Raw genomic sequence first — 18,502 nt, forward strand, 5'->3', positions numbered from 1 at the left:
AGTGAGAGGCTGAGAGGAGGCCTTGGGGGGGGGGGGTGGAGATGCTGGCTCCAGAACCTGAAGAAAAGCTGAGCAACTGGCCTTGGAGCCGACTGTGGGGGTGGGGAGGTTTGCCTGGCTCGGGGCCAGGGAAGAGGAGGATTCCTATGCCAACTCAAGGAAGACCAGGGACCTTCAAGTAAACGATGTTCTGGAGTTAGCCATGACCACTCCCATCCGTCCCCCCCCCACACACACACACACACACACACACACACACATATCCTGGGAAAAGAAAAACCTTAAGCCCGCCCGGAGGATGCGGAAGGCGCCCCGCCCCCTCCGAGCTCCGCCCTCAGCCCCTCCCCCTGCAGGTGCTTGTCCCGCCCCCGCGGGGGGTCGCGGAGGCCGGGAAGAGGCTCGCTGGGGTCTGCGGGCGACCTGCTAGGGCGCGGGCGGTGAGGGGGCGCTGCCGAGTGCCTGCAGGCGACCCTGCTCAGGGAAAGTCGGCCGCGGAGACGTGCTCCTGGACGCCGCCGCCTCACAATGAACGACCTGGACACGGAGGTGCTGCCCTTGCCGCCCAGGTACCGATTCCGTGACCTGCTTCTAGGAGACCAGCCATTCCCGAACGACGATAGGTAAGTGGAGGAGCTGTCCGCGGTGCTGAGTCCCGCACGAGCGCACGCGCACCCTTCACGCCCCCCACCCCCACCCCAACCCCCGCTCCGTCCCAGCAGCCGCCACAACGTTCTTCAACTTTCTCGGCTTCCCCGGATAGAAAGTTTTGGGTGGGCTGGGATCGGGCGCCTCTTCCTGCGGGGACCTGGAGCAGCACGCGGGGGTGCTAGCAGGCTCTGATGCACTGGGGTTGAGGGGTGGAGTAGGGGCTAGCTCTGTCTCCCTGTGCATGTCCGTCCGTTCTCATCCCCAACCCCATTGCTCCACTGATGGGAGGACCAGTCAGATCCGCACGTACTATGGCCGCGGAGCCCCGCAGCCAGCCAGGTAGTCACCAGGGGTCAGTGTCCTTCAGGCTCATTTCAGCATGGTCACATTTTCAGAGTGGAGGCGGTATGACGTTCCCTCGCCTCAAATTCTCCTCTGTGCTTTAAGCAGGGGTCAACCGAAAGATCCTATGGAAATAGCTCCTAAGTGAAGGGGTTTGACAGGAAGCTGGAAAGAAATGTCTCTTTCTGCCTTTTCCCCAAATAGCTCTTGGTAAACACTAGTGTTCTCGCTGCCAGCCTCAGGGGAGGCGCTTTCCTTTCATCAAGGGAAGATGGTGAAGGACACTGGCAGACTAGGAAAGACTGGCTTATGATCAGAAACTTCTACTTCTGTTCATCACCTTCCCAGGGCTATGTCTCCCCCAACCTTGGACTTAGATGCACTTTCCCCCAAACAACGTAGTTCCTTGAGTTAGGACAGAAAGTACATGAGCCTGCACATTGTCAGGACACACACTGAGAGCACTTGAAACTACCAACTGGGGAATCACTATTGGGAAGGAATCATTTTTGTGTCTTCAGAGCTGGAGTGCATGCAGCGATCTTGATCGTTGCTTTGCCTACTAGACCGATGATATCCTAACAGACGTCCCTGGGTGTTCAGAACCATTCATCATACAGAGCAGGGCAGAGACGTGTGTGTGTGTGTGTGTGTGTGTGTGTGTGTGTGTGTGTGTGTGTGTGTTTTCCAAGTCTTCACTAATTAGAACCAGGGAGTTTGGACCCTGTGCAGGCGTGTCTGCTCACTTGTCTTTTGCTATATAGCCCAGGCTTGCTTTGATTCAGCGTCCTCCTGCCTTGGCTCCTCGAGTGCTGGGATTTGCAGCTGTGTGTCAACGCATCTGGTTGGGAGGTGCGTTTTGATTTCACGCTTTCTTGCCTTTCGAACCAAGTGCTACAGTAACACACACACCTGTCTGAGGAAGATGCCCTGGTTGTGGTCTAGTTAGCAGTGTCTGCTCAGACAGAGGGAAAGATGGTTGTCTTGGCTCTGCCATCTGCAGGTGGGGACTTCACATGGCAGGGCTTGCCCTTCTGTGAGTCCCATTTCCTGTGTCTGACATCTTAAGTCAGCGCCTCCTCCCTCCTGGTGCCTGTTCCACTGGGATGTGGTGAGTTCCGGGAATTAGCAGCTGCGGAGAGTTCTCCCAGTGCTTGGTAAGAAACAGCATCTGTCTTCCCGAAGTGCCTGGGGCCTGACTGGACAGATGCCAGTGACTGTGGCTGATGTAGCTGAAAGACTGCCTCCCTTCCTTTCCAGGCATGCATAGTGAAGTTCCTGTTGTCAGCCGTAGGGTGGCAGCCACAGTCTGCCTGGTGACAGGGTGAGAGGCTGCTGTTAGGGCAGTGGCACTCAGTGCAATGTTTTTAATTGTGATACATAATGAAACGTAAATTTTAAAACAGTAAAATTAAACATAACCGGGGCTGGCACAACCCTCGACTCTCAGAAACCAGAGCACGGCCCTCCTGAACACCTCCCTACCTTCCAAGTCACTCCCTCATCTAACGCTGCCTTTCTCCTGGGAGCTGCTTTATATCAGCCCAGTGGGTGAGTCTGGCCTCTCATGACCTCCAGACTTTGGCCCCTCTGAGCCCCTAGGTTCTCATCACAGGCAGGTGATACAGAAACCTGTAGGCTGAGGTCTGCTCCAGAGCATCTGAGCCCTGTGTGTGCACAGACCCAGCCCAGACTTCAAGCTGAGTGCGAAGAGGGCAGAGGAGGTTCCTCCTGCTGCCTGGAACCTGCCCGATGGTCCTGCTGTCGCTCCCACCCAAAGCTTTGTCCCTCCCTCCCCCTCCTCCATGCCCGGCTCCTTTTCCTTCTGCACCCTCACTGGTTCTCAGAGTGAAGGATGGCACTGGGAACCCTTCTTCACTACTATGATGTTGGCCTAGGCAGCTGTGCCATGTGTCTAGGAGGGCTTAGTCGGGACAGAAGGAAGGGAAGCTCTATCCGCCCTGCTTATTCCCAGGAGTTCTCTGGAGTAGCCAGCTGGGTCCCAGGCTGCAGGCGATGGGCTTCTGCACCGGGGGTGGGGGTGGGGGTGGGGGTGTAGCATGGAACCCTCATAACCTGGGGTAGTTCAGCAGGGGGTGGTTGGGCTAACTGTGTCCTAGCACAGGACAGGCTCAAGTTAGAGGTTTAGCAACCCCCCTCTCTGCCCCCTGGTCTTGCCCCACAACTAGCTCTGCAGGGAAAAAGTGGGGGGATGTGCACCCCAACTCTTGGAAGGCTGTAAGCAGGCAGGAAGGGCCGTGTGGGTTTCCTGTTCTCCAGAGGAATAAAGCTACTGCTGGTGACTCACCACAGCTTCAGAGGCCTTGACAGGGAGGTGCTCAGCCACCCACATGTGCCAATGAGGCTGCACTGCCAGCCTGGGCACTCTCGAGGACACTGAGCACTGCACACAGCCCATGACGGGCAGCATGGAGATCTCACCCACACTGGGGCCCATGTTACTCCGGATAAACTCCCACCATCTGTGCTGAGCTAAGCCCTGAGGCCGTCGAGGGGTGGGGACAGTCAGAGAGAGCTCAGTGGCTCCTGTTGCATTCAAGGTTCTAGGCCCCTTGCCCCTTGTGATACCTTACCGTCCCAGCTACAGGAGTCCTGGGCATCTTAAAGAGGCTGGGCATACTCTCCACACAGAACTACCCCTCCAAGTTCCCTGATCTGGGGGATATAGACTCACATTCTCCCTCGAAATGTATGAAGACTCCTGAGAGGATGCTATGAGAGGCTGTGGTGTTGACGGGTGTCTGAGTCTCAGAGTCTTGTCCTGGTCTGTAAGAGAAACAAAGGCTTCAGTGCCGCCACTGGCCCCTTTGTCCGCAGGATGAACAGGGCAATACCAGGCTGCTCAGCCATGGGAAGATAGGACCTAGTAGGTCACCACTGGCTGGGCTCTAGGCAGGTGAAAGCAGGTTTGTCCCTGGATTAGTCTGCTCAATTCTAACCTGAAGGGAAGTCAGTGCAGGCCCCAACTGTGCTGTCCCTAGCTCTCATACAGTGCTGCCCCTAGCTCTCAGACAGTGGGCTCTCTCAGCTCACTTCTCTGAGGCAAAAGCATTGAGTACTTTCTGACAGAATCATAAAAAATGGGGAAGCAGAAGGTGCCCTGTGGCCAGGGCAGAGGGGTGCCCCCCATTGAGGACAGTCATGGGGGTAGAGAGCCTGTGGAGCCTCCTTTCCCTTCCTGTCAGGAACTGAAAGTGCACCAAGTTGCTCTTTGGGGACTAAGCTGAACCCTTCTCAGGAGATGCAGGCCCTCTACCCAAGTCTCCGAAGCCTAGATTAAGGAAAGGTGCCTTGAGGGAGAGCCTTGCACTCAGAACTACTCACTGAGATTGTTAATGACCATAGAGCTGGGCTGGGCAGTGCTGCTGATGGGGTGGGGCCAAGCCGAGAGTGGAGAACTCCACTGGATAGCTGGATGCCCACTAAGTGCCCTCCTCATCACTCTTGAACGAGCTTGCCCTCGGGACCAAAGCCTGGCTCCACATCCTAACCACTCCCACAGCTTCCGACGCCCTGTGCTTACCCCTACCCTTGTTGTAGTCTGCCTCTTCTGCTACATATTACCATTCGGATCCAGAACCTTCAGCTCTGTCTCTGCTGGGCAGCCCTGCTTGCACCCTACCCCACCCCACGCTCTGAGCATCCCTCCCAGGACAAGTAGCCTCCTATTTGCACCTTGAACCAGCAGTAGATGATCAGAGGGCACTGGGACCAGGGTTTGTGCATGAAGCCTTCGAGGGCAGCTCTAAGGTGGGAGGTATTAGGGGCACCACTAGTTCTCCTTTGGGGGTTCCTTGGGCCTTGACCATGAACCCTTATGCATCCCAAGTTAACACACACAAGAGGAACAAGCATCCAGTATCTGAAATGGAAAGGGAGCTTTGAGGATGGAGGGAGTGGCCCGGCTTGAGCCAGGGTGGTAGTGAGTGGAATATGTAGGTCATGCCTGGTCAAGAGTCCAAGGCGACAAAAGGGGTTCAAGAAGGAAGCAGGGGACTGCTGGCAATGAGGGATGAGGCAACCAAGGAAAGGCCAGAGCACAGGATCAGAGATGGAGCCAGAAACCCCAGAAAGAACAGGAGCATCTCTGGCTCGCTCGAGGCTGGAGTTGCCCAGCTGACTGGGGCTTCATGCCTGCCAAGAGCAGACTTCAAGTGAACTGATGGGGCAGGCGCTGGGAGCTGTCAGTCATGGCAGAGGATAGAACTGATGGGGCAGGAGCTGGGAGCTGTCATGGCAGAGGATAGAGCAGGGGAGGGTGATAGGCCTGTGAGGCCCTGGAGCAAGTTGAGCGCTTCTGCCCACTGGCTGGCACTGGGTTTCTGTCCTGTGTTCCTGCCCAAGGCTTCTGAACCCAGGGAGACATCAGCCGGTGCTGCCTCCCACAGGGACATCTGCCTCCCACAGGGACTTCATCTCAATCGCCATCTAGGTGCTTCCCTGGCTCTTCAGAGGCTAGGCTGATGAACGGGGACGGGCCTTGGGCTGCTGTCGGACTTAATCTGCACCCTTCTCTGGGCTGGGCTAGGAGTCACCAAGGTCAGAAGGGCCAGCTCCCTGCACTCCAGGAGCTCACCCAGATGTCAGATGCTCTCCGTCTTTCTGTGCCCCGTGGTACACTCTTGTACCTCCTAGATGACTGAATCAAGGCCTGGTTTCAGCAGGAAGAATGAGGACAGGGTCTGAAAGATTCTGGAATGTTCAGGTACTCTCAGGTGTCCTGAGCAAGAGATAGGTTGAGACTTTTCAGATCATTGTCCAGGACCAGGGCTGGATTCCACATGTCTCTACACTCAGTTGTACACGGGGATGAGGGGTTGATCATGCACAGGCTTAGCTATACAGGGAGCTGGATGATCTGTCCCATACTATACTATACTATACTATACTATACTATACTATACTATACTATACTATACTATACTATATTGTACTATACACTACCATAACAAGGAGCAGAGCCTGGAAGGCGAGCTTTGGGGCAGAGAAGTCAGGTGACCCTTGATGTAGAGTAGTCCCAGGGTCAGTTACACCTCCCTTCTTCTGGTATCCCTGTCTGGGCATGGGATCTGGGACTTGGGCCACCACCCCAGAGCTTGGGCCCTAGGAGGCTACAAACAAGCAGAACCAATAGATGGGAGATGGGCTAGGATAAATGGAATAGAACACAGGGCAATGAGAGGTGTCCGTCCAGGGTACATTTGTGAGCTAAGAGAGTATCGCCTGAGGAGAACCCTGGGGCCCATGTTTCCATTCACACAAGACACCACCTTAGTTGCACACCATCAGTTGACTAGTCTAGTCCCTTCATGTCCATGACTGTGATGTCCAGAGACACCCTGAGAAGATGAATCTGGCATCTCCAGGGGCTAAACTCATCTTATCCTCTGAGTCAACACAGCTAGACACATATCTATCTCGGCCCTCTAAGCCCATGTTCTATGCCCACATCCTAGTGACTCACTTGCATGACTTAAAATCAGATTTCTCCTGAATTAGCATAAAACAGGTGGTTGGGGCATGTTTGGGGGCAGGGGGAAGGTCCTCTGCGGTCATGATTCGTTGGGAGAGGGACACTACAGTTGCTGGGGATTCCCCTGACTTCCCATACACTTCCTGAAGCCTGCTGCATGCCACTCTGAGCTCTTCCATTTGGGTGCAAACAGGAGGGCATCTTGTGTTTGCCCTTTGTCTCTGTCAGCTGTGGGCAGTCATGAGCAGGCATTGAATACTCCTCAGAAGCAGGTCCCAGCACAGCTATTCTCACAGTCTCGAAGGTTCCTGGACGCATCTAGCAGGTGCTGGAAAATGGGGTTCTTAGAGCAAGCACTAAGAACTAAGACTGCTCACAGGTCAGGTGTGGTGGCTGGTTCTTGTCATCCCAGTACCAGGGAGGCAGAAATGGGGATTGGCTGGCCAACCAGTCTGCCTAATTGGTGAACTCCAAGCCAGTGAGAGACCCTGTCACTAAGGGAGAACAGTGGAGTTTCCTGAGTATGCTACCAAATGGTGTTCTCTGGCCTCTACACATGTGCATGCACATATATCTACAGTACAGAGAAAGAGAGAGAGAGAGAGAGAGAGAGAGAGAGAGAGAGAGAGAGAGAGAGAAGGACAGGGTCTTAGAAGTAGATATTGCTGGGGCCACAATAGCTATGATCTACAAAACTAACATGGCCTGGGCCAGCCAGCTCCAACTCTGGACATCTGTCCTCCAGCACTGAGAGCTCAAAGGCATTGTGGCTTCAAGGCACTCAGTTATGGTGGCCCAAAAACACTAATACCACCATCAGAGGTCATAGGTGTCATAAGGAGCCAGAGCCAAGAAGCTGGAAGTCACTAATGAGGAACGTGCTATGCCAGGCCCCATGGTACCAGCTCTGAAGATGGCATCTGACCATCAAGCCACATCTGGGACTAGGCTGTTTTCCTAGAGAATCTAAGTAGCCTGAAGATATACTGGAAAGTAGAAATGCCGTAAGAGAGGCACACCCCATACCAGATGAGGTGGAACGCAGTAGGAACCTCCTGGCAGGCCAGCCACCATGCAAAAAACACTGAGAGCCGGCCTTCCAGCTGATCCTGAAGACTGAGGCTGATGGGGAGACTGCATCCTTCCAACCTCGACTTCCCTGAGAGCCTAAGAAAGGGGCCCTTTGCAGCCAAGAAGAGTTGCCATCCTCTAGGTGATGAGCCTCTGAGCTGGGGGAGTAGCCTGTCAGTTCGGGGGAGGGGGATAGCAAAAGCCAGGGAAGGAAGATGTTCTGAGCAGACTGAACAGGATAGGATGGGCGAAGGAGCCTCACGGCTGGTCAGAGCTTGTGTGGGATCCTTCATAGCTCTGCGCTGGGCAGGGCAGCCATCAAGTAGCAAGCCAAAGTGGATCCCAGCTTTGCAGGTGCATGGTGCAGTCCTTGGGTCTCGAGTCCCATGAAGGGCTTGGACAGGATAGGCAGAGAGAGCTCCCTGGGAGCAGAGCCAGTCTGGGAGAATGCACGGGGAGGTTCTGAGCCCAGAAGTGCCCCTATCCATCTTCTGTTGCTTTAGATGTGGGCAGAGCCACACCTTTAGGGCCTGGCCTGTGAGAAGTCCTTGTTGCTCCACCTCTCCACCTACAAGCCCCTTCCAATCTCAAGAAACTCCTAGCAAATGCCACCTGCCACCCCAGGAAGTAAGAGCTGCCTTGCCCCTCAAGGTCCTGGCAGACTCAACTTAAAGACCTCACCCTGTCCCCCTGTCAACTTGATTCATTTGCATAGGCCCAGCATGGGAAGGGTAGCTTAGTCCTACATCTCCAGTCTGGAGGGGACCCTGTTGAGTCTCTCTGAGTGTCCTCAGAGGAAGTTGTGGCCTTGGGCCAGGCAGTTCCCACCCATGGGTACCAAAAGTGTTTTCTGCCCTCCCTGGCTCCAGAACAACAATGTGAGGGTACCTGCCCCTTTCCTGCGCACCCTCTGTGACACTTGCATCCTCTTGGCAGGAGAGGCCTCTGGAGAGTCAGGGAGCACCTGCAGAGCTAAGGAGTCTGTCTGAGACCCTTCCCCAGGTCACTGGACAAAAACCTTCCAAATATGTCCACGTCTGGTTCCTGGGACCTTGGCTAAAACTATGCTACCTTGAGGGTGGTCGTATGGGGGATGAGAGAGAAAAGTTATCCTGAAATGCAGTCACACATGTCCTTATAAGAGAGAGGCAGTGGCCTGGACTGCAGTCGCTGAGAGAGCATTGGCCAGATATGGGGTATTTCACTTGAGCAGGGGACAGTAGTGGGAGGAAGAAAGAAAATGTCAAAACATAAGCCAGAGAAATTTAACATACAGGTGACATGCACTGGGTCTCTCTTTATCACGCAAGGTCTCCCCCTGCACTTGGCCTGTTGCAGGGTAGAGCCTCCACCATTTATTGTGTGAGCCAGTTCCCCAGCAAACCCTCTCATGTGCTTATGTACTGTATGTTTTGTTGGCTGTGCCCTCTGGGATCCCCTGACTGTCATGGAAGCATATTCCCCCCCCCTCAAATTCCCGTATGAGCACCCAACCTGCTGACACTTGGACCTAAGGCTCATGAGATGTAGAACTGACCATGCCTGGTCTGATCTACAGAACCAAAATAATAGCATGTGCTGATCCTAGCAGTGAGCACAGTAACTGGCAGCCTCTGGCCCTTCTGGCTCTGAGCATCCCGTGGCCTCTTCATGGGGATCAGCTTCTCTAGCTCCGTGTCCTTTGTAAGTTGGACTCTGAGTCTGAGACCTACTGGACCAGACTTGCCTGATGTTGCCTCTGGACTTGGGTAGCCCCATTAGAGCTGACAAGACAGGCCCACTGGCAGTTACATTTCCCCCTTTATCACCACAGGATCACTAGAAGAACTAGCTTCTCCTCCATACACCGAAGGACTTTGGGCCTCTCGTAAACATCTGTCACCCCCCATCCTGATATTCTCCCAGGATCTGGGCTATACAACTTCATATTTCTCCATTTGCCCATCTCAGCTTCAATCTGAAAGTGGTATTGGATCATCAGCAGAGAGGGTTAGTTGTTCTCCCGAAAGTATAATTCCTTCCAGAGATACCCTCCACTCTTCAATTAGTATCTCTCAAAGAGATGAAGTTTAACAGTGATCCTACACAACAGCAGAAGCATCTCCTGTACTGCTCTCTCTGAGCATCATATACTTTCTCTGGAGTTGTGTTCACTTGTCATGGGTGATGTCCCTGTGCTAGTATCCTGGAGACCTGTGATCTCCCAGTACAGAAGACACTTTGCAAATGGGCCTTGTGATGACATAGTACCTAGGATCCTCTAGGTGGCCTGGGACCATCTAGGGTCTTCTAGTGGAGAGGCAGGAGACCAGAGCAGACTCAGAGGTTAATGGGAATGAAGGGAATCAGAGACCCCACACTAAGAAGCACAAACGGTCACTAGAAGCTGGCAAGAGTTCTCTCCTACAACTCCTGCAGGAACCAGCCCTGCCAACAGATGTGGAGGCTGTGGGACCCCTGAACCCAGAGCCATGTGGTTCATGCATGCTGTCAGCCAATAAGCTTCGAGTTCTAGAAGCCAGAGGATACCTGTGTAGCCTATATCAGTGACTGCCCCACCACCACTGTTGCTCAGGTCTCCCAACTCTTGGACCCTTCCACTTGGCCTCTGTTCAGACTGTGACTTCCTCGCTCTCTGGCAATGCCCCAAGAATACCATGCCTGAAGATGTCCTTCTACGTGGACTGTCTCTCCAGTGAGGATAATGTTAGGTCCATAGTCCCCGCTCAGAGCATCTTTATTTTGAATGACAGCACCCTGCACACTCCCAGTGTTTGCTAATTATATTATTCTCTTTACTCAACAAGCTTTAAGATCACTGCAATCTGTTCTGCAGTCAGATTTTGAATAATTACCTAACACTTGCTGTAAACCCACTTTCCATGAGCTCCTGCTGACCACAGGCATCCGTTTGCCCCTTTCCATTCTGGAGCAATTCAATTTGGAATTTCTTAGAACTGTCTGCAAATAACCTTTGAGGTCATCCACCCTCCCCAAAAGAGGTATCTGTGCCTGTGTCACGGTCCTGTGTCATGGTCCTGTGTGCTGCCCTGCACCTGAGACGCCTCTGTATCTGGGATTTGGGCGATGTTTTCACAGGGTGTATTAGTTCCCTGCCTCTCCTTTCTTCCACTAGATCTGCCTGTGACTATCGTTCCCTCATACTTCTTTCCCTGAGGAAATCCCAAAGCCACCCCCTTCAGCCCTTGATAGATACCCTTCCCCATCTGTGTCCACAAATGTCCCTTGTCCTTCAAACTCAGTAGATTGAGGAGGATAAGTATCCCAGTGTACTGTGTCCTGTAGCTTATTTTCCTGGAATTTATTGCGTAGCTCTCCCCACCCTTTATAGTGTGTTTCTAAGTGCTAAGTGTATTTTAAACACACGGGGCCAGTTGGAGGTCCTACCCATGGGGTCCAAAGGCCTGTTGGAACAGTGTTTTACACTCTGATTCCTGGTTGGTGTCTACCTCTGCCGAGTGATTAGAGCCATTGGCCTGGTCAGTAATTCCATTTCTAGCAATCTCTTTGGATTTGATTTGATTCGCTCTGTAATACTGGGGAGGTGCCTGGCCTCCCAGAGAGCCCGAGTTGTAAAAATCTCTCTACTTCCGCTGTGGAGATAAGCTTACTTACCTGGCCTCTCAGCTGCTTTTATTGAACCTTGTGCTCATTACTCTAGGAGGTGCTTCCAGCCCTGGTGGCCAGAGTTTCCTTCTGGCCGGGGCTAGGCTTGGCTGACTGCCAGGCTCTCTCTCTGTCTTTAGAGTTCTTTTCCTTGCCTGGTGAGTAAGCAGAGTCACGCTGCCGTGCATCCCCAGCCCTGTCCATCCCCATTAACACTGAGTCCTTAGCCCCAGCCCCTGCATCCGCCTTGCACTGCGTGTCTTTATGGAGCGGAGGACTCTGGGACTTCATAGAAACCGAGTCGCACAGGACCTGTCTTTTTCTGAATGGCCTCTTTATCAGCACAACATCCACCTCTGTGGTAGCCTGTGGCAGACTTCCTCTCCGCAGAGGCTGAGTGGCGTTCTCTCATGGACTGACTCATGACCTGTCCTTATGGTGAATACACACTGGGGCTCTCTCATCTCCTGGCTTTATGTAGCCACACCATTTCTGTTCCTTCTCCTCACCCTGTATATTACCACACTACCTTTCCAGAACCCCAGAGGTGGGAAGGGCTATGTGTGCCCAGCTCTGGACCTCCCTTCATTTTAGATCTTATGAAATGTCCTTGCCTGTGACTTCCTTGCTCTCTGGCAATGCCCTAAGAACACCCCTGCCTGAAGATGTCCTTCTCCGCGGACTGTCTCTCCAGCGAGGATAATGTTAGGTCTGTAGTCCCCGCTCAGAGCATCTTTATTTTGAATCAGCACCCTGCACACTCCGGGTGTGCAGGTCGTCCAGCTGGGCATGCTGTAGGGCCCCATGCCCTTTCTACAGGGACAATCTGAGTGGAATGATCTTATTGAGAGGTTAAGATCTGATAGCTCCCCAGCTAGGCAACAATGCAAGTCAGGACAGCTACCTGCTGCCACCCATTTACCACCATCAAACTGTGGGAAGAATTCTCAGGATTTATGATTGTCCCAGTTTAGCCTAAAATGGTGGCCAGGGTGAAGAGGCCAACTCTTCAAGGTTATTTTTTTCTCAGGCAGGGCATCTGCGTGCATGCCAGGTTCTTGTCACTGCTCTGCTCTTGGGATTTCACTTGTAGACTTGGGTGACCTGTTAGCTGAGTATAGTAGTCCTTGTCTCCCATTCCTTTTTTTTTTTTTTAAAGTCCTGGGACTGTCATCTCCTTGTTCTTAGTACCCTGCTTCTGACACTGTTCTGTGAATGTGTGTGATGCTGGTTTATCCCGTCCTGGCTGGGGTCTCAGGAACTGAATTCTGTCCTTTTATACATTGGTTTATCTCCTCTGGGTCTCGGAGGCTGCCCCTCGAGTTGTGGTTGTTTCTCGCAGGTTTCACCCACAGGGACTCCATCCAGTTGGCTCAGGGCTCCACATTCCTCTATGCAAGGCCACTTTCAGTGTCACCTGTAGCCTGGTGCTCCTAAAAGGAGGACCATTTATACCTTGGTTTCTGTGTCATTCATCCTGAGCCTTGGGACTACAGACTGTCCAAGCCTGGCGCCCATCCTCGCTCCTTTGCCTCACTCCATAACAGTTTCTCTGACATCTGGAAACTCTCCTCTGTGTCCAGGTGCCAAGGAGCTCCATAAGAAACAGGACTGGACTCTGGAAGCCGAGGTGATGGTCGTGCTTAACTTATACCTGCTCTGATCTATGTGATTTAGCAACAAGTGCGGCAGAGTCCTACCTCCCCCAGATTCCCCACTACCACTAAGGCTCTTCGCAGGCATCAGCTTGAAGTCATGCCAGGTGAAATGCTTGACTCAGACTCTTGTCTGTTATCTGATTCTACTCAGGGAATTCAGATGGACCCATGGAGACTAGCTGTACTCTGGAAATAAACACAGAATAGTCACACACCACATGCTGAAGCAAGCAGCGAGGTGTCTGTCCCCCTGTGCTCTGCAGATGTGGCCTCTGAACAACAGCCCGCATTGCTCAGGGATGCAAATGTGTTCTCTCTGAACATGGAGCCCTGCATCCCTGACACTAATGCAACCTTCTACCCTTGCTCCTGGGTGACCCTAAGTTCCCCAAAGTCCTACTGGCACTTTCTGTGCACTGCAGTCTGTGCCCACAGCATCCTGTGTTATGCCCTGTTGTCTCGTAGTCTGAGTCCCACACATTACTGTGAATCATCCCACAGCATGCTCTTGGGAAGTTTCATGGTCCCTTCTTGGGTGCCCAAGAAGGGCAAAGAGGCTTCTAACTGCAGGGGCACGTGTTGAGTACAAATGCTTTGTTCCTCTATGGCCACATGAGCGGTGCTGAAGTGTAGTCAGGGGATGCTCGCATGAATATTAGCTCAGAGACTGAGGGCTGGTTTTATGAGGAACTTAGCTGAAGCAGATAATTGGAAAACACAAGGCAGTCTTTTTTTTTTTAACACAAAGGCAATTTTATTCAAGTTTAAAAGAAAAACTGTGGAGCAGGCCAGCTGTAAAACACCCAGCTGTTGTCCTGGGTGAGCCACCTGCAGCCTCGGCTGTAAAATGGATGGTCTGGGCTAGAAAACCCCATACCATGTCTGCAGAGGTATCTCTGAGTCAGCCAGTCTCCCTGTCAAATGCTCTGTGTCTTCTTGCTTCAGTTTGGGGGGGGGGACTTCTTCATCCTCAGTTTCCCCACTGCACACTGCTCAGGTTGTTATGGCTTTGCTTTGGTTTCGCGTGTGTCTGTGTGTGTGAGTGTAGGCCTGTGTGTACCGTGAATGGGTGACATGTGTGCATGCAGAGGCTGGAAACACCTTAGCTGCCTTCCTCAATGTCTCGCTTGGGTTTTGTCCACTTGTTTGTATTTGAAGATGAGGTCTCTTCCTGGGACTGGAGCACAGCGATTTGGTGAGGCCAGCTGGCCAGCACCCTCCAGGGATTTCCTGCCTCTGCTCCAAGTCTCCGATTTTAAGTGTGTGCTATCACCATGTTGGACTTTTTTTTAAATGTATGTGTCGGACTTGAACACAAGTTCCATCCTTGTGTTGCAAGGACTTTAATAGATCTGTGCTATCTCCCCAGGTCCTGCTCAGGTTGTGAGGTGAGACTGTGCAAGCCCCCAGGTACCTGGAACATACGAATACCCTGTATCTGGAGTTACCACACCTAAGATAGGAACCCAGGCAGCTGCTGGGCAGTGGTGGCCCACGCCTTTAATCCCAGCACTCGGGAGGCAGAGGCAGGCGGATTTCTGAGTTCGAGGCCAGCCTGGTCTACAAAGTGAGTTTCAGGACAGGCAGAGCTACACAGAGAAACCCTGTCTTGATAAACAAAACAAAACAAAACAAAACAAAAAACAAACAAAAAAGATGGGAACCCAGTGCAATTCAGGCATCAGTAACAGCCCTTAGAGGGCTGAACCCTGACAGCCCCGGGATAGGATTGGAGGGTGAGGACCCTAAACGTCAACAACGGGGAGAATGAGCACACACTTACCATTTCCCATCTGACTGGAAGAGTGGGCCCACTTCACTCCGTGAGGCCCCGAGGTGGGACTCAGAGGATGGGTGGAGCTATGGGCTTCCTGCCATCCTGAGCAATACACCATGGTTCCCAGGACACACAAGAGTACCCTGTGATGTGGGTACATGCCCAGCAGAGATGGCTCTCTTCTCTCTCCATCAAACTTCCTCTGGAGGTGAGCTACCAAGGGCCACATGAGCTGTGCTACCCTTTCTGCACCCCATCTCTCTTCAGCACAATAACACCGTTATCACCATTACTATTACTTCTGGTAGGAGTCGGGGTAAGACAGCTGTACACTGGAACTGCATCCTCCCTGAGGCATCCAGGTTGGGACAAGAGCCCGGAGCCGACCTTGGTGCACGGGGAGCCAAGCTGACACCCTCCCCACTCTGGACCATTCCACTGTGCTGCGCGTTGGGGGTGAGGTGCGCGGTGGTTGCGCCCGGCGCCGCCCCCGCCCCCCGCCACCCGCGCCAAGCGCTCCCGCAGGATGGCGCGGGCCAAGCTACCGCGCTCGCCGTCCGAGGGCAAGGCGGGTCCGGGGGACACCCCAGCCGGCGCTGCAGCCCCTGAGGAGCCGCACGGGCTCAGCCCGCTACTGCCGGCCCGCGGCGGGGGCTCCGTGGGCAGCGACGTGGGCCAGAGGTAGGGACACTTGCGGAGACCAGGACCCCGCGGCTGCGCGGGAGGGGCTTCGCATCGTTCCGCATTTTGTTTAGCACGGGCTCTGCTCCCCCGCCTGGCATTGCCTGTAGCCCTGGAGAGGGCGTCCTGGAGTCCCACCACCCCTTACCTGAAGCCTGGCTTGGGGAGACTTAGACCCCGGGCCCCTTGCTTAGAGGTTGAACCTAGGGCCTTGCAAATATGACCTGGGCTCTGAGCCAGGTGGCCCTGGACCACAGTGCTCCAGGAAGCCCACTGGAGTGGGTGGAGGAGGGACACTAAGGCGAGGTCAGCACTTCAGAAGTGAGCAGCCGAGGCCCAGGCAGGCTAGATAGCAAACTGGCTGGGTGGGATACAGTAAAGGTATGGGATTGCTGAGTACCAGCATGGTGGGCAACCAGGACGCAGGAGGCCTTTGCAGAACGGAGCCCACCCCTTTCATCCTCCTGCAAGCTCCAGGCAGGATGTGGCACCCCATTTCATGGATGAGGGCACCGAGGTCTTTGCAGCAGTGAATCCCTAGCCATCACCTGCTTGTGCCAGGAATCCTGCTGGCTGCTGCGGGGGGAAATGAATCAGACGTGGCCTGGTGTGGGCACATCATGAGCTTGAAGCCTGTTCTGCTAGCCATTGGGGTAGGACTGAATGGGACCAGGCCAGTCAACTTCCTGAGCACTGGCTTTTAAGGATGAACAAGAATTGGCAGGGCTTTCTGGACAGAGGGATGGTGAACCCCCTGGGTCAAACCTGGTGGTTTGGCTGTGGCTTGGCCCAACAGATGGCTGGCCTGAGGTGATCACAGCACCCCCTTCTTCCTGTGCCTCCCCCATTTGCACCAGTTTCTTGATTCTCACACAGGAAGGCTGCTACCCATTCCCATTTGCCAGAAATGGCTCGAGAGGGGCCTCCCATATCAGACGGGCAGCTTGGGCAGGAGGGTAGTTGGTGCTGCTCAGGGGCCTGGGGATGCATCCTTCTTGGCCTCTCCCTCCTCTTAATGGACATGGTGGTCCAGTGATCCCAGAGGCTCCCTCTGCAGACAGTCTGGCCCCATGAGAGATGGGATGCAGGCATGGCAGTTTTGCCCAGGCTACACCCGAGCCCAGAGTACAACACAGCTGTGGCCACCTCTTCCAGGAAGCCCTCCGCCCACTTGCACCGCTGCATGTGGCTGCCCTTGATCCTGTAGACCACAAGCTGTGCCGCTGGCTCTTTAACAAGGATAGCCTCTCTCCCCTCTATGCAGGGTCCTTGCCAACCTCCTCTGCAAGGCAGAGAGAAGGGAGCTGCCTACCCAACTGGTCCAGGCAGCACCTGGGCCTGCAGCTGGCATCTTAACACCTGCCGTGGTGAGCAGGTGGGCGCCAAGGCAGGTCCCAGCTGGGGAGGATGAGGTAGACTGACTTGGGTTTGTTGAAGTTTCCAGGCAAGATCGTGGTCTGTGACTTGCCTTTGCCATGTTCTATGTCTGGACTGCTGACCAGAAAAGTCAGAGCCTGGGGCCCCTCCACCCCTAGGAAGGCAACAAGGTAGAAAAGTATCTTCATAGCCCCATGCATGCCCACACAGTTCCTGAAACACTGCTTTCTCACAGCTACAACCGGCTTGGGCCCTCTCACCCCATCCAACCTGAACCCTCATTCTCCATCTCCCACTGAGGCTTAGAATGGTTGAGAAATGTGAGCTAGGGAGAGGAGAATCTATTTCAAAGTTGGGCCATTAGCGAACCTCTCAATGTGTCAGGTGCCAGGGCCCCTTCTAGCTCCTGGATCCACTTGACTTGGGCCCCGGGAAGTCCTTCCTGCCTGTACTCCCTGTGGACCCCCCCTCAGCCCCATCTGCTTCCTTAGGAACTGGCAGAGCCAACGAAGGGTGTAATGAAGTTGTATGCCCAAGAAGGAGCTGGAAAGGCAGGGCCAAGCCTCTACGAGCTGTGCCCATGGGGCTAGGATTGGAGGACAACTGGAGGGGACAGAAGGCAGAAATGGTCCTAGAAGTTGTCCCTACTGGAATATATTGGGAATCTCTAGAGGCTTCAAATGACACTAGTGTATTTCATACTCAGTAATAGGACCAAGAGAATAGATATCCTGGGGTGCTGCGGTGGCTATGTTATGGCTAGAAAGCTACAAAAAGACCCTGGGGACAGAATTTTGACAGCCTGGGCTCAAGGAGTCTCCATATCCTGGGAAGGTGGGGGTGAGGTTGATGTTCCCACAGACATTGTCATGGGGAGTTTTGTGACCAGGAATCATCTATCCTTTGACATCTCTGGGGTCTTAATGTAAATGTGTAGAGGTGGGGGGAGCCAAGGATGCTGGAGTGGAGCTGAGGCAGGGCCTGATGGATGGGCAGAGGCTTGACTTGGTCTAGGCCCTCTTTCCATCATGATGCTGTGTCCTCACAGGGTCTCCACTGGGGGTACCCCTTTGAGCCTGGCATAGTGAAACTCTCAGTCTACTGGGGACAGAGCCCAAGAGTAGAGGCTGGGGCAAGGGCAGCCCAGTGGCAGCCCAGCCTGCTTCTGACCTGGCCAGTCTAGGATCACCTGTTAGCCTTACTTCTGAGCTGAGCCTCCCCTACACTTGCACACCCACCACAGCTCTCCCAAATCCAAGTGTCCTGAGGAGTAAGGCCCCCACCAGGAGGGCTTTGTGACCAACCCCTTGGACTGTCTGTGTCTTCAACCTTCTTACAGCCAACACACATCTGCCTGAGCCTGTTCTCCAAGACCCCCTCTTTCCACCTCCTGACATCATCTACTTCCTTACCATTCTCCACCTCAGTGGGGCCATATCTTCACACTCTGTGGTACCAAGTCTCTCAGTAGCCAGCCAGACTCCCTGTCAATGCTCCCATTCCTGGGATCTGTCCCTGACCATCACATTCCAGTGACCCCCGAAAGGCCAGGGCCTTCACAGGGCAGTTTCTCAGGCTCCCATACTGCCTTGATGTTCTCCCAGGGAGTCTGCGGCCTGGCAGTCCAGTTGCAGTGAGCAGAATCTCCCCAGCCCCAGCTGCATTCACCCTAGTGTTCTTGTGCTCAGGACATGATCCCATGGCTCTTCCTTGCTGGGACTTTCTTGTCTAGAACCTCATGGTCCCCACAATACTCTAAGACCCTGGATCTTTCCCTGACCACCACAACCTCATGGTCCCCACAATACTCTAAGACCCTGGATCTTT

At 53.8% G+C, this 18,502-nt stretch overlaps 1 protein-coding gene across 10 annotated transcripts in view; it reads left to right on the top strand.

The window, feature by feature from the left end:
• The first annotated feature begins 392 nt into the window (after positions 1-392).
• Kcnt1 (potassium sodium-activated channel subfamily T member 1) overlaps positions 393-18,502 on the top strand; it is a 54,173-nt gene continuing 36,063 nt past the window's right edge. For 5 of the 10 annotated variants that reach the window (XM_021192317.2, XM_029536431.1, XM_029536434.1 and 2 more), the window contains exon 1: positions 15,144-15,298. In XM_021192317.2, coding sequence (XP_021047976.1) covers positions 15,144-15,298 — 155 coding nt within the window. Of the gene's footprint in view, positions 621-15,044; positions 15,299-18,502 lie in introns of those variants that run through there. The other 5 variants (XM_021192319.2, XM_029536433.1, XM_021192320.2 and 2 more) reach the window with 2 other exon arrangements.

This window comes from Mus pahari, chromosome 3 (genome assembly GCF_900095145.1).
Source record: "Mus pahari chromosome 3, PAHARI_EIJ_v1.1, whole genome shotgun sequence".
In the NCBI taxonomy this organism is placed as follows: Eukaryota; Metazoa; Chordata; class Mammalia; order Rodentia; family Muridae; genus Mus; species Mus pahari.